At 39.8% G+C, this 26227-nt stretch overlaps 2 protein-coding genes and 2 long non-coding RNA genes across 4 annotated transcripts; 2 read left to right on the top strand and 2 right to left on the bottom strand.

The window, feature by feature from the left end:
• Positions 1 to 6174: 6174 nt before the first annotated feature.
• Positions 6175 to 10195, top strand: LOC143506820 (uncharacterized). Its single transcript, XM_076996418.1, has 6 exons — positions 6175 to 6307; positions 8148 to 8253; positions 8417 to 8559; positions 8792 to 9352; positions 9497 to 9560; positions 9784 to 10195. Exons 1-5 carry the CDS (start codon positions 6287 to 6289, stop codon positions 9509 to 9511), a joined length of 846 nt encoding a protein of 281 aa, XP_076852533.1. The 5' UTR covers positions 6175 to 6286; the 3' UTR covers positions 9512 to 9560; positions 9784 to 10195.
• Positions 10196 to 15435: 5240 nt separating this feature from the next.
• LOC143506819 (uncharacterized) lies at positions 15436 to 17569 on the top strand. Its single transcript, XM_076996417.1, has 2 exons — positions 15436 to 15610; positions 16229 to 17569. The coding sequence occupies exons 1-2, from the start codon at positions 15489 to 15491 to the stop codon at positions 17436 to 17438; spliced, it is 1332 nt and encodes a 443-aa protein (XP_076852532.1). The 5' UTR covers positions 15436 to 15488; the 3' UTR covers positions 17439 to 17569.
• Positions 17077 to 18283, bottom strand: LOC143506821 (uncharacterized). Its single transcript, XR_013128497.1, has 2 exons — positions 18145 to 18283; positions 17077 to 17913 (listed from the first exon to the last, which is right to left on the bottom strand). It is a non-coding gene; the product is annotated as an uncharacterized LOC143506821 (long non-coding RNA).
• A 6109-nt stretch (positions 18284 to 24392) lies between these two features.
• LOC143506815 (uncharacterized) lies at positions 24393 to 25581 on the bottom strand. The gene is made up of 4 exons (XR_013128495.1): positions 25504 to 25581; positions 25240 to 25412; positions 24962 to 25135; positions 24393 to 24812 (listed from the first exon to the last, which is right to left on the bottom strand). It is a non-coding gene; the product is annotated as an uncharacterized LOC143506815 (long non-coding RNA).
• Between the last annotated feature and the right edge of the window lie 646 nt (positions 25582 to 26227).

Below are 26227 nucleotides of genomic sequence, written 5' to 3' on the forward strand. Positions count from 1 at the left end.
AGCAAAGTCCACATAATCATAATTTCATTGTTTAATAATATTAGTCAAATTAATAATTCTTATAATAACAACACACGACACCTATCACCCGCGCGCCAACCCGCCCTCCCCCGCGCGCTCTGCGCACCTCGTTACTGTTTCTCTGTGGGGAAAAAGACACCACAGAGTGAGTGACATCTCCTCGAAAAGACGTCAAAAAGGCAGAAGTCCTCTGGTGCCCAGGGTAGTAAAAGGAGAAAAGTGGAGGAAGAAAGGTGGCAAAAAAACAGGTAATATAATGGTAATATGTGGTGAATTAACACTATACCATTGGCGTCAGGGACTTCAACACCTTCTCTGAAGGTTAATTGATCTTTAAAAGGATGCTTTATCTATTATATGTAATATATGTTAATAACGCTTCACCAATAATTTGTATTTTCCCTATAAATCGGCTTTCAAATCCACTTTTCGTGCATGTGATGGAAAAAAAAAAACTTAGTGCTGAAATAAAAAATCAACCAATCAGAATATTTCACACTGTTGTTTCTAGATAAAAGAGAGAAAGGCCCTCCCCCCAGGAACTTCTGTTTATCTGTCACCTACCCTTGTCTTTTACATTGAGAGCTTTTATTATAGATTGGCAGTTTTATCAACCAATCATATTATCGAATTAGAATTGTGGGGGCGTGCTCCAATTGTCTCTCATTTTTATTTGAAACAAATCCAAAATGTTTCCAATCTGTAGCTGTTGTGTTTTTCTTTTAAACCAGCTCTCTTGACTCACAACTAACACTCAATCGTCATTGTGGCTTTTCCCCTCTGTATGATCTTAGTGAAAATAGCCCCTGTCATCATACTGCCCAATCCTAGTAGGTGCTATTATTAGCTTAGCTCAGCAAGTTTTTTAAATAAATATATATCAGATGCACTTTTGAAATAATAATGTTGCAGTAGGCAAATTGCCCTAATTTGCACTGGTGGTAGTTGTTGTTTTTAATTTTTTTACATTTAATATTTATATTTAAAAGTTGTTCTCTGCACTACGTTATGTAAAATAGTTTTAAAATATTTTTTGTGCAACACCTTTATATTTATTGCTTGTTATATGGTAATATTTAAGTCATTTGCTTTTTATTTGTTTCTTTAATAGTGACACAATCAACCCAATGATTGATGATACAGGGGGCACCAGCCAAAATCTCGCCTAGGGCACCACATTGGTCAGGGCCGGCTCTGCCAGAAACTATCTATCCTTCAGTGATTAATAAATCCAGTGACATCAGCTATGTGTCATAAGGAGTTCTATATTCAGACTCTTGATGTTGTGCAAATGTTGTTATAAAAAACAGAGGAGTAAATATGAGAGAATTAAATTAATATAAGAAAAGCACCGAAACAGGCCACGGTCAAGGTCATTTAAAGAGTATTTTGGCATTTTTCCCTTACCATCTTCTCCCTCAAACAGCCGAGTCTTTATGCCAGAAATCATTTCTAGGGAGAAGGCAGAATTAAACCATATCCAGTAGCAAGAAACACCTTCAACACTCAAAAGGGGCAGGGGCTGAAATAAGTTTCATCTGTGAGCTTTGAAAAATGTAATGATCCTGACCTGTTAGAAATTCTTTCCGCAAAGCACCAGTGTCAACACCAGGTTCTCCTATGAATGTAACTTTTAAGGGGTTGACCGGTGAGCTGTGTTTCTGCCGCTGCTACAGTGTTAGTCCACGTTGCAAGAGATTTATTCTAGACACACAGATGCAGAACTCTTTGCACGTGTCAACCTGAGTAGCCAGCCATTGCAGTACATCCTCCTTACTGTAAAAAATTATATTTCACATTATTTTATTTTTTATTTTTTAATATACACTACCGTTCAAAAGTTTGGGGTCACTTAGAAATGTTCTTATTTTTGAAAGAAAAGCAGTTTTTTTTTTCAATTTAGCTAACATTAAATGCATCAAATATACACTCTATACATTATTAATGTGGTAAATGACTATTCTAGCTGTAAACATCTGGTTTTTAATGCAATATCTACATAGATGTATGGAGACCCATTTCCAACAACCATCACTCCAGTGTTCTAATGGTACATTGTGTTTGCTAACTGTGTAAGGAGGCTATTGGATATTTAGAAAACCCTTGAAAACCCTTGTGCAAGTAGGTTAGCACAGCTGAAAACAGTTTTGCTGATTAGAGAAGCTATAAAACTGACCTTCCTTTGAGCTAGTTGAGAATCTGGAGCATTACAATTGTTGGTTCGATTAAACTCACAAAATGGCCAGAAAAAAAACAACTTTCAATTGAAACTCGACAGTCTATTCTTGTTCTGAGAAATGAAGTCTATTCCATGCGAGCCATTGCCAAGAAACTGAAGATTTCCTACTATGGTGTGTACTACTCCCTTCAGAGGAGAGCACAGACAGGCTCTAACCAGAGTAGAAGGAGAAGTGGAAGGCCCCGCTGCACAACTGAGCAAGAAGACAAGTATATTAGAGTCTCCAGTTTGAGAAATCGACGCCTCACAGGTCCTCAACTGGCAGCTTCATTAAATAGTACCCGCAAAACGCCAGTGTCAACGTCTACAGTGAAGAGGCGACTCCGGGATGCTGGCCTTCAGGGCAGAGTGGCAAAGAAAAAGCCATATCTGGCTAATAAATGAAAAAGATTAATATGGGCAAAAGAACACAGACATTGGACAGAGGAAGATTGGAAAAAAGTGTTATGGACAGATGAATCAAAGTTTGAGGTGTTTGGATCACACAGACGGACATTTGTGAGACGCAGAACAACTGAAAAGATGCTGGATGAGTGCCTGACACCATCTGTCAAACATGGTGGAGGTAATGTGATGGTCTGGGGTTGCTTTGGTGCTGGTAAAGTGGGAGATTTGTACAAGGTAAAAGGGATTTTGAATAAGGAAGGCTATCACTCCATTTTGCAACACCATGCCATACCCTGTGGACAGCGCTTGATTGGAGCCAATTTCATCCTGCAATGACCCAAAGCACACCTCCAAATTATGCACAAACTATTTAGAGAAAAAGCAGGCAGCTGGTGTTTTATCGGTAATGGAGTGGCCAGCGCAGTCACCAGATCTCAACCCCATTGAGCTGTTGTGGGAGCAGCTTGACCGTATGGTACGAAAAAAGTGCCCATCAACCCAATCAAACTTGTGGGAGCGGCTTCTGGAAGCATGGGGTGAAATTTCTCCAGATTACCTCAGCAAATTAACAGCTAGAATGCCAAAGGTCTGCAATGCTGTAATTGCTGCTAAGGGGGCATTCTTTGATGACGAAAGCAAAGTTTAAAGTAGAAAATTATTTCAAATAATTAAAAAAAAACATTTCTACCTTGTCAATGTCTGGACTATATTTCTATTCATTTTGCGACTGATTTGATAAATAAAAGTATGAGATTTCAGGGAAAACACAAAATTGTCTAGGTGACCCCAAACTTTTGAACGGTAGTGTATATTATGATTAGTGAGATCATTTTAAATGTACCTGGCCACCCCCCCCCCCCTCCCCCACAATACTACATTCCCTGGAAACAGAGGAAAGTCTATGTAGCGCTTGTCAGAGCAGTCAAGCATGGTGACTTCTTCTACAAACACTGATTCATGGTTCGGTACGTCTCGAGTATAGGACAGAAGCTTCTTGTATTCAGAACATATTAACTATGACATAGATAAATGACGGACGTAGTATGTTCGAGGTTATGAAAACTGCCCAGTCGCCTACTGAAAGAACCAGTGGCGTGCACACATAGACATCAAGTGGTGCTAAAGCACCACCAACTCTGCCCTTTATCAACGAAAGTGCCCTTTTGAAACTTCGTTTTTTATTTTATTTTTATTTTTTTTATTATTATCATTTTACTGAGGTCGGTTTGAAATGATCTTTTGAAAACCTGAGCGATTAAAAACAATGCCCTGAAATGAGCCACCACCTCGCACACATCCGACCTCTCTCTTCCTTTAACACCAGATGCGCTGCAGCAGTTCAGTTCAGCGAGGTGAAGGAAGCGTCTTCAGCACAGCACACACGCTCACAGATAGACTTCTTCTCCCGTCCCCACCAGCCAGGTCACATACACATCAAGTCAAATCTACCGTTTGCCCTCTAAGCCCAACGTGAAATCATTTTGTTGTGCAGTAAAATGTCTCATACAGCACCAAACTACTAAGCATTTTTGCCGTGTGTTATATTTGCAAAACGACACATTATATTTCCAGAATTATTTTCTGTATGAAAAATAAAATAATAAAATAAAGCCTTAATAGAGAATTTAAAAACGAACTGATAGTGAAAATGATTCCCAAAAGTTTTTACATAAACCGGATGTAAAAAAGGGACATCTTATTTTTAATAGTTGCATACTTTTTGTTGCAAAGCTAAAATATCAACGAAAATCCAGTAGGCCCTACTCCAAAATCGCGATTAAGGCTTTTAAATACTTTTTAAGGGCCTTCATTTTTCCAATATTGATTTATCAACTTATAATACTTTTTAAGACCCTGCGGACACCCTGTACAACCACAAAATAAAAGCTACAATGGTGATGACACTTACATCAATTTTAGACACTTTTACTTTCTGTGATTTAAAGATTTGATTTTAAAGATTTGACCAACTTTATTTGGTTTAGAAGTGGTTTGTATGTCAAATTATTTTACGTTAATATTTAGTTTATTATAAATCTTGGTTGCCTAATTGTCACACTGATATAACAAAGTTGGGGATTCACCTCACCTTGTCAGTGATGCTAGTGAAATGCCAAATTATCCCCTTGAAAATTATAACCCTTGCAAATATAAATATATCTAGCTTTGGGATTATTAATAAGGCTAAATCGAGGTTAATGGTTATTGTAACTCTGTTAGTCCTCGACGACGTCTTGATGCTGATTCTAAATCAATATAAATATATAAAACACAAATATGGAATGGCGCTTTTAATTCATAGCGGTCCTTAAACTGTGGTGGTATAACGTTATATGCCATATCATATGACATAGGTAAATGACGGACGTAGTATGTTCGAGGTTATGAAAACTGCCAAGTCGCCTACTGAAAGAACGCACTGCTTTAAGATTTGAGTAGAACGTAATGCATTGAAATCTAGTGCCTACTACACGGCATTTCGGACGGAGCCACGGATCCTCCAACGTTAGAGCCTTAACATGAGGTTATCCGAATTGAGCATTTGGAACAGGTGAAGTGCACAGGTTTCTCCATGTAATCTGTCTGCGCAGTCCAAATACGATAGATAACCCCCCATAGACCATAAAATCTACAGTATTAATGCTGGAAGCATGTTTGGACTAACATATGTTTGAACTTTAATGACCTTTTATTTGAAACTTGGAGGGACTCTGAGATTTTGCCTCTGTGATTTGTTGAAGCTCTTTGGGTATGTCCCCTTTATCAGAAACAGGTATCGTGTCCCACTTCTACTCAATTGCACGTTTAACTGAACATCGAAGAAATGACTGCGATGAGTGCAAGCGTCATTAACATTTCATGGTTATTTACTTGTATTTAATAAAATTGATTCAAAATGTAAAATAGCCAAACTGAACGAACGTCAAAGGTTAAGAAGTGCTATTTTCAAGGTCAGTCAACTAAAACCATTTAGGATGGAATGATAAAAGAGAGCACAGTTATTTACTGGCAAGGATAAAACAAACTGACTAGCAGACATTTGGAACCTCCACGTATTAGAAACAAAGCAGTAGTGATATTTCTCAGGTCTTTCCGAGGATATTCACAAAAATATTTAATAATTGTTGACAAAAAAGTAAATTGGCAAAATAAATGGACAGTCCTCATTGTGAATTCAAGAGAAAAAATGCTGAAACGCAAAATTATAGGTGTACGTTGTACACTGACATGAAAATACCTAAGTAAGACATTCGATGGGTAGCACAGATTTTTATAACACCGGAGTGGATCTGATACATGTTCCAGGGCCAGAGTGGGTGTGATAAATGTCCCGGCCCAAACTACTGAGATTAACATGGGCCAGCCCAATGTGATTTGCACTTGAAGACTCGGCCAATTAGTAGTTTTAGTTATTATCTAACTGTCACTATGACAACACGGGCAATTAGTAGTTTTAGTTATTATCCAACTGCGTCCCTACGACAACACGGCATATGAAGTCACAATGCAGGAGACCTATAAAAGTCGCCACAGACAGTGTTTAATTTAACCACAGATGGTTCGATCGTCACGGAGGTTGAAGTAGCTACTACAGCGGTTCACCGATATCTTGTGCGAGTAAAGGAGTGACTATTGATCATGTTTAAACTAATGATGAGGGTAAGTTCATGTTCCTTTGAGCTTTTTCCATAATCTCACTTTAGTCCGAGTAAGTTCGAGAGAGCCGCTTCCCAGTCTATTTATTGAAAATTACATTCCTCGTCGAGACAGTTCTCTAAAGTTGCTTTGTAGCAACAGTGATTGTAGAATATTGCACAAAAATAGAACTAAATTGCTTTCGACCACAAATGGCGACTCAGATTAACATTAATTATCCGGTTACATCCCAGTTACTTCATTTTACGGCCTCTTATCACATTTAAGATGTGTAACCAATTAATATTGGTTATTAACCATCTGAGGTCATTATTAAGATAGATTAATATTCTCTCCTTGAGAGTCCAGCGGTGTTGAGAAAAAAAATCAAATTATAAAATGTTCGTATTCCCCCTATCCTGTCTGCGCGGATGTCCGCAGCCTGTATTATTTTCACAGAAAAGGGTAGCATTCTACAACGTGTTTAATGCATAATGTAGCCTACTTAAGATAAAGGGTTGTATAACACGCATGGTTTTATTTAGAAACACACATTAGAAAGCACTACATAGGCCTAGCTCATGAACATATTGCTAATTAATGATTGTGCCGTAGCGCAGTTTCCGAAATTCAATGGTGGCGTGGAATGACGTTATTTGTTGGTCTTTAGGGTGTCGCACATCTTAACAAGGCTGCTACTGGCCCACTACAAAACTTTAAAAATCCTTATGCACAACGTTACTCAGAAATTAATCTATTCGTGAGCCAAAATCAACACATTGGCTTTCAAAATATGATGTACGCCCCCCACCCATCCCGTCTGAGCAGTCCAAATACGATAGACCAGTGATTCTCAACTGGTGGGTCGCGGACACGTTCTGGGTGGGTCGCGGACAGCTTGTAAAAAATTAATATAGAGGCACCCGTCAGACATGCCAGGGCTTCAGATTGCGACTAAAATCGTCGCAATCACGACCATGAATATTAATTTGCGAGTAATATTTATGGTAACCCTAATTATAAATTATTTCACTCGCCACTGGCGACAGCCGATACAACAGCATTATTTTTTTATGGGTAAGGATTTTTTGTAATTGGAAAAATTTCCATCATTTTCTTTTGAGTTTGTATTTTAAAAGTTAAACGATAGACTCCAGCTCCCGCTCACATGTTCGTCTCTGCCCATCAACAAATGCAGGAATCCGATCACCAGCATGACTCGCAAAACGGAGCTGAAACTTGAGCACTAAGCGTTGAAAATGGCCAAGCGAAAAATATCGCATTTTTTCCCACACAGTCTACATCTCTGTCGGACACAAAGAGGACACTTCTTTATAACTGTACATAATTTTAAGTTAATTGGGATCAAAAGTCACTCGTATGCATACTAGGAAACAAGTTTGTTTCAGGTTAGAGTATTCGGAATTTTCTTCAATAACTAAGACAGTATTGGCAAAAGTGCTATAATAAAATTCTTGTTTCTGGCAACCAAGACAAACATCTACAACTTTGTTTACGTCAGGAATAGACGTATTCTAAATGTGCAACTTTCATCACTGCAACGTCTAAGGCACCGTCTACAAATGACCTTAACACAGACGCAAGTGGCGGTCGTGAAGGCCCCAGAGCACTACACACTGTTTTTTGTAATAATTTCAATAGCTTATAAACGGTCCTTCATAAGACCACCAAACAAGTTGTATTGCATAAAGTGCATGGTGTACGCCAACCGACAACGTTTTTTTAAAAAGTGGGTCGCGACTTAATGACCATGAGGATAAAGTGGGTCCCGGGCTGAGACCAGTTGAGAACCCTTGCGATAGTCATCATGAAACTCATTTTTTCTTCATTTTCTCTACTACAGTCTAAGAAAGCTGGGCCAACAGAAGAGCTTCCTGAGGGCTGTGATGTGTCGGCCCCCAGTGTGAAAAACAAGCAGGCAAAGAAAGACCATAGCAGATGGTTTTCAGGTGAGATTTAGCGTGATTACATGTTACCAAAACGTGATGCATTACGAGGTTATTTATTCATAACTATAATTTTCCACAATTTATGTTTTTAGTGACATTTCCTTATGTGCATCATTAGTGTCTGCCTCATAGATGCTTAAAGTAAATGTTTCTTTCACCACAGCTATTTGCTGTACTAGAGTGGAGGAGGCAGTGATGGAGGAGCTCAACACTCCTCCATGTGGGAAAAGTGGTGGAGTCGTATCCACCTCTGGGATTAATCCAGCTGTTCTAACTGAAGAGCTGAGGAATACACTGCCAAGCAATGTGAGTACCAATCTCTGTATCTCTGTCTTCCTATCTGCCTGTGTGTCTGAGTTACCATAGCAACATGAGCCTTTGGCCATGTCTGGTCAGACCTTCACAACATTAGATGTTCTTTACATTAGCATTTTACTTAAAGAAATAATCAGCTTAAGGTTAAAAAAAGGTAATAATTAAAAATCATTAAGCTTTTGGATACTGATGAACTTTTTACACTTTCCTTTAACCTAACTAGATGAAAATGGAGGATTTGATTGAAGTGCTGGAAAAAATCTCGGCATGGGTCAAAGTGGCAGTGAAGGAGGTGGTTGCTCAGGACCTCATCCCTATAGTGAGGAACCTGATGCTGGAAAGGATTGCGGCTCTGGACCGAGTAAAAGCACAAATGAGCTGCAGGGGTACTCGGTCAGTGCTGTCGGATACTGACCTTTCTGAGGAGGCACTCCAGTCGGGCATCGTGAGGAGATTTGTGAAGACTGCTTCAGAAACTTTTCTCCAAGAACGCCTTGGGTTGACATCCTGGACCAAGCCTGACAATGATCACTACGGTTCTAGAAGCGCATCTGTGACGGAGGCTGACGTGGAAGTGAAGCTGTCACTACAGAGATGCTGCTCAGAGCTGTCAGCTCTGATTGCCCTCACTCTGTTCGGTGATGTCGCTGGCATCACCATCTCTTGGACAGAACAGGACCATACAGGCTCCGCTCTGCAGAGTGCAGCACAGACAGTGGACGTGGGGCTGGAGAAGAAATCTTGGTGGTTCAGGTTTCCAAGATTTCTGAAGCTGAGATTCAAGGTATCTGTTTTTAAAATGTATTTATTCCCAGTCACACCATTAGCTTTAGATTCTGCTCTTCTGAATGATTTTCAACCATACATTTATGCTACCGTCAATCATATTTTGAATGATTTTATATCAAATTGTCTGCTCTTTTTAAAGAAACGGACAACCTAAGTGCATGTTCACACGGAGGACCAGGTGGTGGACAGACATATTCCAGATGGTACGCATTTTAGTATTTCTTTGGTGAAGTTTAATTCATGACAGTATTATGTATAAAGAAGTGAGGGGTCCATGGTATAGTAGTCTTCCATGGTTTAGTTGTGTTCTATGGTTTAGTAGTCTTTCCTGCTGCACAACTAATAGGGCATGAACAACAATGACAACAGCATGGAAGACTACACACAGCATCCCTCTCACGCCGTCTGTTTGCTTTGACTTTGCAGGTTTCCAGTCTACCAGTGCTGAAGCACCATCCACCTCTGACAAGACCATCTCTAAGCTCAGGAGAAAGTCGACGCATTCCAGATTGGCAACAGCTTTCTCAAAGATCTGCAGAAAATGAGGGGAAAACACCTACTTGGGTGATATTGCTGGAAGTAGAAAATGTTATTCAATTAAAATGGGGGAAAAAAAAAGAAAACCAGACTGCTTCATTGTGATACCTGCATGACAGAAGGCAACATGCATTGTGTCCTGGTCCACAAACTTCATTACTCCTCTTGTCCTGGAAGTCTGGGTGAAGATCAGGTTGCACAGCTGTCTGTGGTTTCTACTCCAGGAAGAAGCACTGGAGACCTACATGATGGAGAGTAAGAAAGAGACAGAAAAGCAAAATAAAGACTTTGATGGGGTCAGAGACCTGACCCATCACCTGGACTGTGTGTATGTGTATATATATATAAGAGGAATAACTCACTAGAGGTCCTTTGTCCTCAGGGGGGGAGGGCCGTCTTCCAGGGCTTCCCTGGTGCTGGCCGGTAGAGCCCACGGTCATCTGCAGAAGGGGGGGAGGCAGGTCCTACTGAACCTGTAGGAGGAGGACAGGAAAAGTTGTAATGCTGAATGTGATGTATAGCAAACAATAGCATACAGTTATGTTTGTGTATGTTGTACGTGTTTCAATGGCGACGTATGTAGTCCTGCTCCAACGTAGATGATAGAGTCTAACAAAGTTGGGGCCGGGGATACTCATTTAAATGCAGAGCATAGGATCTTTCAAGGGAGAACTGTGGCCAGACATGCCGCTAAGCTTTTACTGCACAGTTTTACCAATGTTTTATCCGGTTTAAGGGACTATGTTCATGTGTGTGCTGCACAAATTAAAAAAACAATGGGTGAGGTCTATCGTTGGAGTCAAGCCTGATGACAAGGCATCTCCACAAAGACCAAACATAGTTCAATGTTTTACTGAAAAGTTGGGGAGATGTGTTAGGGTTACACAAACCTCAAAAGATGAAACATTAAACAGAGTGTTAGGGGCAAAGAGAAGAAGGGGCAGATGCACAACCCCCCACGTGGGTGATCAGTCCATGTGAGTCCCAACAGTCCAACATCTAGTCCTCATGTTATGGGGAAAACCGACTTCATCTGAAAAACACACAAATACATACAAACATTTGTTTTTATGTGGGAAAAGTAAAAGGCATGATACATAGTGAGATTAGAACTTTGTATAAGAATCTATTAAAATGCTGTGTAGGTGATTAAAAGCCTGGAGGTGGGCGTGGAGGGGGTCCTCTTGATGTGTCAGGACTGGTGGAGAAAACAGCAGGGTCCGGTGTCTCCAGGGTCTGGGTGTGATTAGACTCATGTGACCTGAAAAGGCCATCTGAACCGATGGAGACACCCTTATACGTCACAGAAACTTCTGATTGCTGAAAAACACAAATAAGAGTAAAAATAAGTGAAGATGCCTTTAGGAATCATTTTCTAAATACCCCATAAGTAAGTCTAAATGTAATCAGGTATGAGGATGCACTAACCTGAAAGATATTCTGCACAGATGACGACGTTGACTGCGTGCACAGGTATATCGTTGCTTCTGTGATGCTGGATTCCCTCCGCTGAATTAACAGAGGACATGCTGATGAGTGTGATTAAGAACGGGACATGCTAGTTTAAAATGCATTTATCCAAGACTCTTACTTATCTTGATGCAGGCCACGGCTTTAGCGTTGGCAAAGTAGTGGAGGGTGAGCTACAAATGCATAGAAAATGTTAGGTTGAAGGACATCAACTGTGGCAAGTCCATTCTCACTGAAACTGAGAACCTGTTCCCATGACTCACCTCTGCATCTATGTTGTAAAATACATTGTTGAGCACCCACCAGTGCTCACTCTCCTGCCCCCTGTAGGCAGATTTGTGCTGGAGCGTCACCTCCACCACCTGCAATCATGCAGAAAAAAAACTTTACCACTGAAATGGACAAAGCTCTTATAAACTGCTTATACTTATATCTGCCAAAAAGCCAGTAATACACATTAAATTCTGAAGGGAACCTTTGTAGCTGACGAAAACGTCTGTGAGAAGGTGAAGGCATACGCCCTGTGTGCTCTGTGCAACGCTTGCTGAGCATGACGCCTCGACTGTGGAGAAAACCAAAAACTTACTTTGCGAGACAAATATGTGCAAAACCAGCATTTTACAATAATTGTGACCAGAGCCTCGCAAAAATAAATAATGGATGCTAGTAGTTCTGCACACAAACTTCCATAAACAAAATGAATCTGGCTAAGAGAATATCCACGAAGTAAATAGCCAGCTCCCTCTCGGATCGGGGAATGGGGCATTAAAGAAGTCGGTGTAATACACACGTTGGTCCACCCGGCGTGCCGTGTCAGTTACACGTTTTTGTATGCCTGAAACGTGAAATGCACACGCTGACATAAAACGACTGAAAATGGACAAATACCCGTATGATGACGACGGAGACGCCGTGACGCTCTCATTTTTGCTCAGGTATTACATGCTCAATGGTTGTAGGTTAGTATGTTTTGGTAATCTCTATTAAATCGTATTAATCATTTTTTGATTGAAGTGTTTAGGATTTCAGTTAATGTAACACAAATAGTGACATAATTTAGCCGCCCACACTCACTTACAGCGTAGATCTTTATGGGTATCTAGGTATGTAGCTAGCTCTGAAATCCCATAGCTTCCTATCTAGCTAATGAAGACGTATCTGCATTTATGCAAATACACATTAAGTATCTCCCACTAGCTAAATTTTCAGATCTAGCTAGCCAGCTAGTTAGATAAACATTTTTCAGTGTAATTATGATAAAACATTCAACTTTAACAAAATACAACTACATGACAGTTGTAGGTATGAAGTCGACGTTCAAGGGTATAGGATAGTGTAGATAATAATCAAAGAGCCAAACAGATTTCTTTATTTTTACGTCTCTACCCTTGAAGTGTCTCATAATTTTACATAGCCTAGCTACACTGATTGCATGTCCTGTTTATTTCTGATTCATAAATGAGAGTATGCTAGAATTATTTGGACCTACTTGGTCTTTTAGACGATTTTAGAATGAAGGTTTAGCATGATTTACTGCTTTACCAATCAACTGGGTTAAGGTACAGTTGCACAAATTGTCACTATTTGCATGGGTACTAAAAATGAATCTTTCGAAATTGTTTTAAGGGGCATTGACTAATTCTCTGTCTGTGTGTGTGTGTGTGTATTTAGAAATGCCCGGACGTGGAACCACCTTCAAGAAGTGTGTGGCTTGCCACAATTTAATTAATATTGCTTGCAAAGTTTGCACATCATGTACAGCAAAACAACCATCTAAATTAAGACAAAAAAAAAAAAAACTTGACCATAAACGTACGGAATGGGTTCAGGCCCATAAAAGAAATCACACAGCATCACACATAAAAGATGAAGCTTCACTACTGGTATGTGATTGATTTTCATTCTACAGATTTGAAATAATATGGAAAATTATAAATTAGCATTTTAGTGCAAATTATTCACTTTTTGGGGGTGATTGTTTTAGCTTGAGAAATTACAGGCTCTGGGAATACGAGCAGTAATGTTTTTATCAGAGCCTGGAAGGAAGACTGGCTCCTGGGTGTTAGAGACTCTGTCCCCCAGGTGTCAATTTACAGAGACATTGTCTGCCTGTTTAAAAAGAATGCAGTCCCTATTTGACATGGTAGTCCAAGGTAAGAATATTCTGATGTCCTATATCCTGAGTTCTATACTAAAATAATGTGCTGGGGCGTAAGCACAGATAATGCAGATATTGGCCTAACTAGCTTGCCTAACATATCACTTCCATATAAATGTGATTACACTTTTTTCCTTAAATGTAGGATGGATTCATATTGGAGTCCAGGGGCTAGGAGTAGCAGCAACAGCTGTCCAGGGGCCAGCAGCAGTTGTCCAGGGGCCAGCAGCAGTTGTCCAGGGGCCAGCAGCAGCAGTTCAGGGGCCAGCAGCAGTTCAGGGGACAGCAGCAGTTCAGGGCGCAGTAGTAGCAGGTTTGATGCCTCTTATTTTTATTTTTACTTTTTTCTTGTAGTAGAGGTAATTGCAGTCTGTCCACCTTTTAGAAAGAGGATCAAAAATTAACAGGTGTGTTATTTTTAATTCCATACACTCTAACCAATGATTGAGTTTTCACATATCTTATTTTCAACAGTGCGCTGCTCATTTGTGTAAATTACAATGAGTGATTTAATATTGAGTAAGAGTGTGTCTTACTGGGCCCATTCAGCGTTTTGAGGCATCTCAGACTTCTGTACGTTTTGGTGATTTTACCTTTATCATGCTCTGTTTATCCCCTTCTCTGTCTGTCTTGGTATTCCATGTGTCCATGTTTTGGTTTTCCCATGTGTTCTGCCACACCCCTGTCATTTGTAACTCCACCTTCTCATCATTTTCAGTTGTGTCTTGTTTAGTTCCTAAGTTTCTCTTTAGTATCTGGTGTGTGCTTTGTTCAAGTCATGTCTCTTCGATCTTGTTTTTTGTTCCTTATATGATTGCCCTCCTGATATGACCCTTGACTGCTATAACTCAGGGTTCCCGCGGGGTCTTAAAAAGTCTTAAAATGTCTGAAATTCAAAACTTTAAATTTAAGGCCTTAAAAGACTTAAAAAACAGCCAGATTTTCATCCAAGGTCTTAAATTTAATTTAGTCAGGTCTTAAAATTTTACCTTAGTTAATTTTAGAAAAGTGTAGTTTAATCGAAACGTCCGGAAGTCAGTTCTGTGTTGTCTGTGTTTGTGCGGGGCTACAGGTGTTGGTACGTGTTAATTAATTAAACTACAAAACCCATAATAACCGCAGGCAGGAAACGGTCCTTGTCACGAAAAGCCTTCACGCAATTTTGTGCCTCATCCCCGCCGTCTTCGCTATCGTCAGTGCCGGTGTTCTGTCGATTTTTCCTACCCATCGAAAATTCATACCAAGGCTTACTGCGCATGCGCAAGTCGCTTTTACGTCACTATTTTGGTGGCCGCCTACTACACCCATCGATTTTTCCTGCCTGCTAGCGAATTTCAACAGTGCAGTACTATTTAGTCCTTTCAATAGTGCAGTAAGTTAATTTCTTGTTTATAATTCCTTCTTTGTTTGCAATTGCTATGTTTTCAACTGTGCATTAAGTTAACTAGTTGATTAAAATGTTTTAAACAGCGCCGTTTTACTACCTGTTATTACCTATTTATAGGGACTTGGATATTTCCGCATGATAATGATTGAGCCGTGTAATAATACACTAATACGCAAAATAAAACTTTTATTTTAAAGCTCATCCTACTTTTTAAACGCTGATTTGCGCTACATTACAACGTTTCCATAAGGTAAACAAACTAGAGATACGTCTACAATACTACTTTTTAAACACTGATTTGCACTACATTACAACGTTTCCATAAGGTAAACAAACTAAGAGATACGTCTACAAATACTACTTTTTAAACGCTGGTTTGCGCTACATTACGACGTTTCCATAAGGTAAACAAACTAAGAGATACGTCTACAAATACGCGATGCCAACGGACACGGTAGGAACATTCGACAAGGTAGGAAAATTCGACAGACTAGTCTATGGGGTTGTTAAGCTGTGACGCATCATCTTTGCGAAACTTCACGTCCGGGTCCAAACACTCGCTGCATTGAGTCCCTTAATATGCCGCAGTGCTGTGTGCCCTGCTGTTTTAACAGATCCGAGTCTAAAACAACGACCCTTTTGTCTTTCTACCGCTTTCCTTGCAATGAGAAAGAGAGAAGAAAATGGGTGCAGTTGATAAGGTAAGTTCTATTTCTAAAAAAAATCTTGACAGTGCCTCCGTGGGCGCTAATGCTAGCTAGCTAACCCCACAGAGAAAAAAAAGCCAACTTGCCCCTTTTTGGATTGCTTGATATTCTAGCTATGGGTTTAATACAATGTTTCTTGCCACATACAGATATTTTAGTTCTTGTTTTGTTTTATTTGTTGTCCAGCTAAAGTAAAACTAAAGTAAAGATAGCTCTGGTTAACTTAGCTAGTGGCGCTAACACTAGCTAGATTAGCTAGCTCGTAAAAGGCAACACCAGGATATCTTTTCGGATATCCTTGATATATTGTATGGATACACACACAACAGTTAGCTGATCAGGAGTGTCCGTAAAAATACCAAGCAAAAATACAGCTGATGCTACTGTTGCATCCTATATTTACCTTTTTCAGTATGCATATACATTACTGCTTAGCCCGTTTCCATTAGTTTATTACTGCCGTACACTTACCATACATAATTCTCACATTTTATTGCAATATATATATATACACACACAATTTTATAAGGTCCTTATTTCTTTAGCACTTTGTTAGAGGAACCCAAGTAAGCTGTGACTAATGATTAATGATAATTTTTTCTTCTTTTACAGACGTGAAAACTTCACCCCAAACTGCAACTCCAGGGTGTGTAGTTGGCACTTTCCCAATGGCAAAGCTGCTGGACCTTCGCGATTCGCTTGGAACCAGGGAAAGGCTTTTCATTTTCCTGACCACCCCAGCAATCCCCCTAAGCAGAAGAAGCAGATTGTCCCTTCCAGTGATGATGCAACAGACACAGGACACACAGCTGACATGGCAACCCCACAAACCCCTACTACATCCCAACCAAGTCTTGTCATGCTTGAGGTTGAGAATGACATGCTTAGAGAAGAGAACAAAAAATTGAAAGAACAGTTGGAGAAACAAAAGCAAACCTTTTCTTTCAGTCAGATTTCCTCCCATCCTAACAAAGTCCAATACTACACTGGATTACCTGATGCTGCCACAGTATTTTTTTTGGAAGCACTTCTTTCTAGATTTGAGCTACAGTATCATTCTGATTGGACTGTCCAAATTATGCCCCTTATTGATCAGTTACTCCTTACTTTGATGAAGCTTAAATTGAATAATGGCCATGTAGACCTTGCAACAAGGTTTAATTGTAGCACAGCAACTGTAACTAACATCTTTACCACCATCATCTGTGCTCTGTATGATATTTTGTATGTCGGTCTACTTGAAAACATCCCCTCCACGGCCAAGAATCAGACTTCGCTGCCAGACTGCTTCCGACCTTTTCCTAACTGTAGAATAGTCCTTGACTGCACAGAGGTTGCTGTCTCCAACACAGAGAGGCTTGACACACAGTGTCATTTGTACAGCCACTACAAAGGACGGACCACGCTAAAGGCTCTAATTGGTGTGGCTCCCAATGGTGTGATTACTTTTGCCAGTAACCTGTACGGTGGGAGCGCCTCAGACAAGTCAATAACAGCTGACAGTGGACTTCTCCAACATCTACAAGCAGGTGATCTGGTTATTGCAGACAAGGGCTTCACAATTCGGGACATTTTGCCAGAGGGAGTTCTTCTTAACACCCCGTCTTTCTTGCTCAACGGACAGTTTACACAGGAGGAAGTAAACAATAACAGACTTATCTCCTGTGCAAGGATACATGTGGAGCGGTCTATTCAGAGGCTGAAACTGTTTTGCATTTTGGACCACATCCCTTACCAGTACAGGAAAAATGTTAACAAGATACTGAAAGTATGTGTGTGTCTTACAAATTTGCAAACCCCAATTCTCCGTGAAATTCAATGAAATATCTGATGTATGTAAATCAGTTAGCAGGACAGTGGCAAATTAAAACATGTTTACAATTATTGTGACTGAAGAATGATTTACACAACTTTGCAGAAAACCTTTATTAAAAAAGTAAAACCAGATTAAAATGTTTGTCTTTTTTACATTCAGGTAAATGTACATTCAGATGTAGGTTGCCTTGGATCTGATGCCAATAGTGGTGAGTTTGTTTTAGTTTGAGGGAACTTGTCTCTTCATCCAGCTCTAGAAAAAAGTCTCTCTTACTCTCTGCTGCCTGCTGGACAGTCTTAGTTCTGGCGGACCATGGGCATTTCACCTCAATGATGCAGTCATCAGACACTGTCCCATCTGGAGATCCACCAAGTAGACCACTGTCAGACAGGAACAATCCCCTCTCCTGGATCACCACACCAGCGTCCGCTGTGTACTGCTGCTTTGCCCGCGACTCATGTAGGATTCCCCAATCACATGCCTTTAATAAAAACACAGTCACTTACTCTTAGATACACATAACTTAAGTTGAAATATTCATGAAGACCCACAACTTACTTTAGATCCTTCTTTGAGGTTGTACTGGCCAAGCAGTGTTTTGTATAAGGAAGGGGGGTAAGATTTCCAGGTTTGGAAACCGCAACTTAAAACTGCATAGCGTTAAGCTAATAAACCATGCAACATTGACATCAATTGCAAATTATTTACTAACCTCGTGATGTGGATGGGGCCATCTCAGATACTCTCTTGGCTGCAATTTCGTCCGTTTTCGGTGTCTTCGCCCTTTTCCACACGCATTCTACATCGGTGCGGGACACGTTTTTCTCCACCCAAATCAACAAGGCTGCCATATGATGGCACTTGTCTTTACCGATTGGGCAAACGCAGCTGCTGTACCTCACTGCCTGACCCTCAACGTGTACCTGTATTAAACGTTATTTGACCCATACTCACTTCAGTCACCACACCTCAACCTCAATTCACCTCAACTCACCTCAACCTCGTAAATCGTCTTTTTCATGGACGCCTGGACTCTACCCCTAAATATACCACCTGGGAGAACAGATACACTTAGTACTCTATTGGAGTTGAAAGAGTTTAGACCTTTTTTAACCCTCAATGGTGCCTCACTAAAGAACGAAGTTATCGTAAACAGGTTTACAGGCTCCGCCATCCTTGTTTGTTTGGACCCGGAAGCGGCTGAAACGTCACGCGTGTCGTCACACTTAACAAGCGGATAAATACTCGCTGCCAGCTGATACGGTAGGAAAATTCGACAAAGTAGGAAAATCCGACAGAACACCGGGTCCCGCCGGACTCCACCGCAGTATCACTAGTGCTTCGGCTAATGATATTCGGGCTACATTAGGATAGAGTGACGGCAATGTTCCCTGGTTCGAATATCGCGAAAAAGTTTTCGTGTGGACTAAACAAATCGCATATATAGCTAGATTTGGCTTGGCAGACTTCATCAAGAGAGAGTTGATACGCTCTTACCGGGCCGTATGTGTTAATGTTCGATGAAAGCTTTAATTCAACCACAAAATCCAAACGGCTGGATCTTCATGTTCGGTTCTGGAGCAATGGATATGTGCAATCGAGGTACATGGGCTCTCATTTCATGGGCCATGAAACAGCGCAGGATCTACCAAAACTTATCAAAGTAAGTGATCCTTACTTATGCTCCACTTATGTCTTCTTTTCAATGTGTTAACCATTTTATACAATTAGGCTACAATACAAAAACATCTCAGAACCATGTACTGTCCATGGCATTGAGTTAGAGAAATGTTTCAATGCATGCTAAATCCCAGCTAGAGGAAATAAAAATATATTTACTGTGTTAAATCATGTAAAATAAAAAAAAACAACAACTATGCCCTGTAGATGGGTTATGTCATGTTTTGAAACATGTTCCACTGTCCCATGCTCTGTTTCATGGATTGCACATGGTTTTATTTACATTGGACTGATGTATTGCCTTTTAGTGGGCATATATACATAGGGTAAAAACAGGTAGTGTGTCCCAACGTTTTCAATGTTAACATTCAAATTCATATTCAGCATGGCTAGACAAAGTAAGTTGGTTTCATCGGGATAATAAATAGAAAAGAAGGTAGGAGGTTAAAAAAGTTTTGTGTGTTAAGATACAGATGGCCTGGGGAAAGAAAATTCTGAGCCTTTATTTAATTAGTTAATTTTATAATTTCATTTATTTCAGTAATTTAACCAAAATGTAACATTTTAATAAATTTTATCAGCTGCAGGGTGTGAGGATTTTGGTCAAACCATGCCTTAGACATACTTGAAGATAGGCTGAGTCTACATGTTGTTAAATGTATAATGTGTGTATGATTATTTAATTAAACAAGGAGGTGGAGGCAGAAAACATGCAAGAGGACACAACTGGCACACACAGACTCATATGTGACTGTCACAATGCATGGAGGTGTCACAGGTTCCCCTCACCAAGGAACTCTTAGCATCTGTGGGTGCAGCCCGGTCAAAATACTGACTCTTTCTGGATCAGGAATGAATCAGGAAAGAAAAGGAATCCCAGAGCCAGAAAAGAGAGCTGACTGAGCAGTCTTTAGAGGACCTTAAGAAAAGGAAGAAAAGCTTGGAAGACGTATCCACTTGTCTTGCTAGAGAGGCAAATTCTCTTGCAGAAGAAGCTGAGGGCAAGACTGGATCCAAGATGGCTCAGCTCCTTTCCAAGTCAAATGCTGAGATTGGTACTGAAAAGGAAGAACTCAGAGATATGTAGGGTGAGGTTGTATGTAGATATGCTAGTGTTGTGTTGGTAAGGTTGCTTGGGTTGAGAATGTTACTATTTTGATTATCTGTTTTAATACTGAATTAATGTAATCCTGTAACTAAATTAATCAAAATAAAATGTTAAGAGTTTCTGGGATCATTGGATTGTTTGTGGTAATATGTTGTGTTGGTCTTAAATTTCACTGAGAATGGTCTTAAAAGGTCTTACAAAAGTCTTAAATTTAACTCACTGAAACCTGCAAGAACCCTGTAACTGTTTTGGATCTGCTCACTGTATATCTTGCTCTATTTAGCGAATGCGTCTACCTACTTATTGCTCAGTGCCCCTGGTGTTACACCATGATGACTGTTGATGAGTAGACACACCTAATCTTTGGACACATTGTTTTTGGAATGTGATGCCACAATCATCCAGTGTCTGTCTCTCCATGTCAGACCATGTAGAAGTGACTTTCAGTCTATGGCGGATAAAAACAAATCCTAGTTATTGTTTCTAATGACCTAGCTGTGTTTCTAAACATGTATGCCAATTAAATACTGCCTTGATAATATACTGATATTTCTTTTGTACTCCAGTGTATACTTTTATTTAAATTGTTTTTTTTTTTGTTTGTTTCTGCCCCAGGTAAAGCCAAGAACAGTGGTCAGTCACAGACACTCAAAAGGAAAGGTATGTTTGAAGAACTTCAGTATGGCAAGTATAGTCATACAGTAGTTGTATCTGGAGCCTGTGCCTCTGATTTAAAGGGAGCCTTTTTTTTAAGGTTTTCTAAACAAGTTTCTAACATTGATTTTATTGTCCTTTTATCTTTTGATTTTGTTTGGTTACATCTATCATCTTGTACTACAAGGCTTTATTTTGAAAAAATGTGATTTTATTCACTTATTTTCGTAGAATGTCCCCACACATTGACAGAAAGTCAGGAATTTTACCCTGTGAAGAGAATAGTCAGATGCAGAGTTGTTCAGGTTAATCCTACACCCATCACTACAATCATGCCATTTTACAAGCAAATAGTCATGTGTATATTGACTAAAAATGCATATTGTTATTAAAATTAATGAGTTAGAAAACTGAAGAGTTTGAATTGTTTCAGGGCAAGAAAATGAAGCAAGTGGAGTGGGAACCCTGCCTGCTCTGGTATGTATGAATTTATGCAACTATGCAAACTTTTATACAACCACTGGACTGCAAGTCATGGTACTGGTACTAAACTTTCATTTTTAGAAAAATCCCAACATTTGTGTAAACAACTTGGTAGCTGAACATTTGATCAGTTCTAAATATTCACTAGCATATTGCAGTACTAGATCTTTTCATCTAACGTTGTGTGGTATTTTTATAAGTCTGTCAGTGATGCCAATATCCAGGACTTTTTATTTACAATTTCTTCAATTACCCATGTGTAGCACATCAAAACATTGCACACGCTGTAGTAAGACTTGCTGGAAATTTAAAGTGGGAACGCAGTTTTTATATAAAAAAAAATAATTAATGGTTTGAACTTTTTAAATATCAAGGACAACAGACTCTAGTTTATACTGATATCTCCCTTGTACCTTGTTTTGTTTTTGCAAAATTGTGTACTTTGTTCTACATTGTAGTGAACTATGCATTGCATGAATTTAAGAGATGTTGGGCTTGGTGCTTTTGTTTAGCTATTTTTTTCTAAATGCATTTAAATGCTATTTTTGCTTTGTCCCTGACTCCTCCCCTTGGGCGTGTGCATGTGTGGTTGGCGTCCGTTTTGTCACCTGTGACTCATCTCGTCAACATTATGTGCAGTTGGGTCTTGTATGTGTCAATGTAATTATCATCACTCTTTGTCCGAGTTGATCCGAGTATTACCTCGTCTCGGCATCTTGCCTTCCCTCGTGTTACAAAAATACACTTAAATGTTGTATATGCAATGGTTTTAATGTCATGAAAGTTTACACCACAAATGTCTGTAAAGTTCCGAGCTTTGGGCCTGGGTGCATCCTAAAATACCCACACTATGGTGGGGTGGGGGGGGGGTGGGGGGTTGATTGGGAACCACTGGTGTAAAAAATAAATGGGTTAGGAACAAACTCGCGTACTGGTAGGGAACAACAAACAGCCAAAAATTCTTGCTCAATCATTCAACAAGGTATATAAGCGTTATAACATAACGCGGAAGTGCCAAGTTAAAGACCATTACGCAATCGGAAACAGCCACATCCAGAAATAAAGCCTTTAATACAATAAAATACGGACTGTGTTTACAAGATAGGACCGGGTTTAGCATATTTAGTTGCTAACAATGATGGCATTTATTTATGTATTCCCAGTCTTTATAGTCTAGTTACATCGGTTCTCCACAGATTGGGGAAAAAACGGAAATGGCATTCCAGGAATGACCATATGGATTCAGTGTGAGCCTGCATGGCCCTGTAGCCCTCAGACTGCATTGTCTTATCGCGATACATAGCGAATGCGTAGCGAAATGCTGTTGTTTTTATTTATTTGTTGTCTTATACCAGATATACTACTGCTGCTGCTATTTTGTTTATACGTTCGTGCTATCTGTGTGCAGTATGGCAAGGGAAACGACTCCTTGACGCTGATCGTAACCCTAACCCTAACATATCTTCATGAACTACAAACAGCGCCATATTGTTCCAAATTCCTTCACACTATGCATATGGCTATATAGGTTTATTATTATTATTATTATTATTATTAAAGTGTATTGTAGCAATATGTGAGATATACCTGAATAAAACTTGGAATTTTTTAAATAAATGTTTCTTCTCCCTGTAAGATTAAAAGTCAAATTTATGTATATAGTGCTTTTTACAACACATGTCACAAAGCAGCTTTACAATCGCATGGGTCTAGAGCCCTAATGAGCAACCCTACCTTGAGCCTCAGGTAGGAGGTGCCTGTCCACTGGCTGTAATGGTACATCAGCCCACGACGTTGGTGTCACAGATGTTATTACAAAGAGCAGACCAGTTACCCCTATTAGATCTCACATTGATCTGTAAATTAATTCTTAAATTTGAAGTATATATTTCTAGTGGGTGATGCTGGTCCCCTGGGGGTATGTAAACTGCAAAGCTGTCTGTCAGTGACATCAAATGGGCTGTGCTACATTACTGTATAATTTTCATTTTAAATTGAACTTGCTGCTCATGCATGATGGTTGAAATGAGAATTGTAATCATAAAGAAAATACACATGTAAACATATTATACCTGTCACGGTGAGGGGGCCGGGTCGCCACCAGAGGGCGCGCATCCCGGCCAGCAGCCGATCCCAGCACACACCCCCGCAATCACCATCATACTGAGCACCTGTTTCTTGTTTACTTTGCTCTTCTTAAGCCCGCAGGTCGTCTGGTCCAGTGCTGCACATTGCCGCTACATGAGCGTCTCTGGTCTCTGCGTGTCCGTCACTGCGTTCCCTACCTGCGTGCGCGCTACGAGCTTTACCTTGCATCACTTGCAGTGCGTGCTTTAGGAGCCTTTCTAGTGTGCGCTACGAGCTTTACCTTGCATCACTTATAGTGTGTGCGCTCAGAGCTTTACTGGTGTACGCTACGAGCTTTACCTTGCATCACTTGCAGTGTGTGCGCTAAGAGCTTTACTGGTTTGGTTGCCATGGACAATAAACATCCTTCTGTTCAACCCCCGTCTCCGGCTGCCTCTGTCCCGACGCCTCCGGCGTCACAATACCTATGAGTTAATTAACCTAATTCCAAAGACAGACATCTGATTTTTTAAAGTCTCCAATCATAAAAGTAGTGAATTGTATACATGTTGCTAGGTAGTTGGACTGCCACTAGAGCCCTTTGACCTGGTTTTAATAGGAATCTTATTTATAAGGAGTATAAAAGTACTAGATTGTTGGAGAGATGACTATGGGAATCAGGGCTTTATACTGTGCAAATTCTTGAAATTCTCAATTCTGACAGTCTTCAGTTTGCACAATTACATTTAAATGTACAATTTCTATGTATGGTGCATTAACATAATGTGTTCAACTACATTAAATAGTTGAACTGCCACCAATTTCATTTATTTCCACTTAATAGTTTATATATTTGTAAATTACTCATGATCATAAGTCATCAGGCAGTGAAACAAATTGATTCACATTTCTTTATTATACTAGCGCGCAAAGGACACTACACAATCTGTACAGAAATGTCTGCATATTATTGTCCAATAAATCATACATCAGACAAGTGAAGAGTAAAGGCTGGGTGAAAACAGATATGAAAGCAGTCAAAAACCAGAACAACAAAAACGCAAAAAGAGTACACTACAAATCAAGTTTGGACACACCTAAGGACTCTGTCCTTAAGGTGGGGCTTGTTAAAGACTGAAGTCTTTTGAACAGTCTATGAAAATAACCTTACTAAACATCCTCCCAATCACTATCATCAGAACTCTCATGCTGAAGTATTTTGTGCTCCTCTGGTGTATCCTCAGTTCCATCTCCAGGGAGTAGGATAGCATTTGGTCCTAATGCCATCCTATAATTTGATAAAACGACGTTAATTTTGTGTTCCATATTTGCAAGTGTCTCTCGAAGAAGGCACTGCAGCCCACGTTGTCCGTCCTCTGTAAAAGTACCTACAAAGGTAAAAGAATGTTATTAAAAATGTCATGTCCAGCATCTTACTAGATTAAACTCCACCATACAGAGAAAAGCAGGAAGGGGTTATAATCCTTATACTCATGATGCATGAAACGACCAGGTGTAAACTGGAATAGCTACTTACAATGTTTCCCAGTGGATAATTCTGCTATTAGTGTGCCAATACTCCCTGCCTGGCCTCTGAGATAGGAGTAGTGCTGTCTCATCTCATGCATTAGGATGACCCTTTCCTCTTGAAGCCTCATTTTGAACATGTAGGCATCAAAGATCTTCTTTTTGGTGAAGACACTAGTGGTTTCTAAAGACATAGGAATTACCATCACTCATGATGAGAAGATAAATACATACGTTAAGGTAGGATATAACAAAGATTGCTGCAGAAACACAAAGACTGTCCCATACCACTTCTACAGATCTCCCACGGCCATATTAAACTGTCTGCCCCACCATCTCCTTCTGCGTATTTATGCGGCCCTCCTCTGGTACTTGTTCATTGTAGCACTTTATTGATTCAAAGAGTTTTCTCTTTTCCTCTCTCAATTTCTTTCGCCGCAAATGATGAATCTTGTTGCTGTCTAGAGTTAGCATGGACAAGTTCCAATGTATAAACATTTCAAATAACTGATAAACAATATCAATTGTAAAAGAAAGGTAGATAAAACATACCAGTGTTATTATACAGACTTGCTTTTTTCTGATGCACACCAAGAAACGTTCAATTGAGTGTTGAAGGGCATGTTGGCTACTACAACTGGTATGTATGGAATCTAAAACAAAAAATTAAAGCCAATGCATAAATTTGAAAAGTACATAGTCATACTGATTGTGGTACTACTTAATTTACATAATAAATTAAAGTATAATATTAAAAAAGATTCCAGACTTGTGCTGCATCCACAATTACCACTACAATACTAATTCAGATGTCAGAAATAGGACTAACCACCAGCTTTAGCATAAAAGATCATGTAATATCCTACCATCTGTAGCCCATAGTCTGACATCACGGACCCCACTCCAGAACCCTGTTCTCAGGGCATCCAAGCTCGCTGCACAAGTCCTCTAGCTTCTTGTTTGCCATCTCTGTCCTGCGAACAGTCTGAAAAATGGTTGGTGGTGGGAAGCAACAATGAGACAAATTGACTAAATGTTTCCTCTGAGGTAAAACAGCAACACTACATTAGTATGGTCAGTTACTTTGATGTATCTGCTGGATAATGAAAGATGAAGCTAATCTGCTTCCGCAGGTTCCATCCAATGGCGTGAACAGTCGGCATATCATTCCCAGCTTTAGACAGAACGTTGAAGACAGTAACACAGACTCACAAATTAGAATCCTTCATTAGAAATGATCTCCATACTAGATTAAGACCATGGCAAATATGTGATG

This window comes from Brachyhypopomus gauderio, unplaced genomic scaffold (genome assembly GCF_052324685.1).
Source record: "Brachyhypopomus gauderio isolate BG-103 unplaced genomic scaffold, BGAUD_0.2 sc522, whole genome shotgun sequence".
NCBI classification, from domain to species: Eukaryota; Metazoa; Chordata; class Actinopteri; order Gymnotiformes; family Hypopomidae; genus Brachyhypopomus; species Brachyhypopomus gauderio.

Bases quoted from the DNA above. Each gene is read 5' to 3' on its own strand.
- LOC143506820 (XM_076996418.1), top strand. From the start codon at position 6,287: ATGTTTAAACTAATGATGAGG. The intron at 8,254-8,416 runs GTGAGATTTAGC...CTTTCACCACAG, and splicing joins CCATAGCAGATGGTTTTCAG to CTATTTGCTGTACTAGAGTG. The intron at 8,560-8,791 runs GTGAGTACCAAT...TAACCTAACTAG, and splicing joins GGAATACACTGCCAAGCAAT to ATGAAAATGGAGGATTTGAT.
- LOC143506819 (XM_076996417.1), top strand. From the start codon at position 15,489: ATGCCGCAGTGCTGTGTGCCCTGCTGTTTTAACAGATCCGAGTCTAAA. The intron at 15,611-16,228 runs GTAAGTTCTATT...CTTCTTTTACAG, and splicing joins AAATGGGTGCAGTTGATAAG to ACGTGAAAACTTCACCCCAA.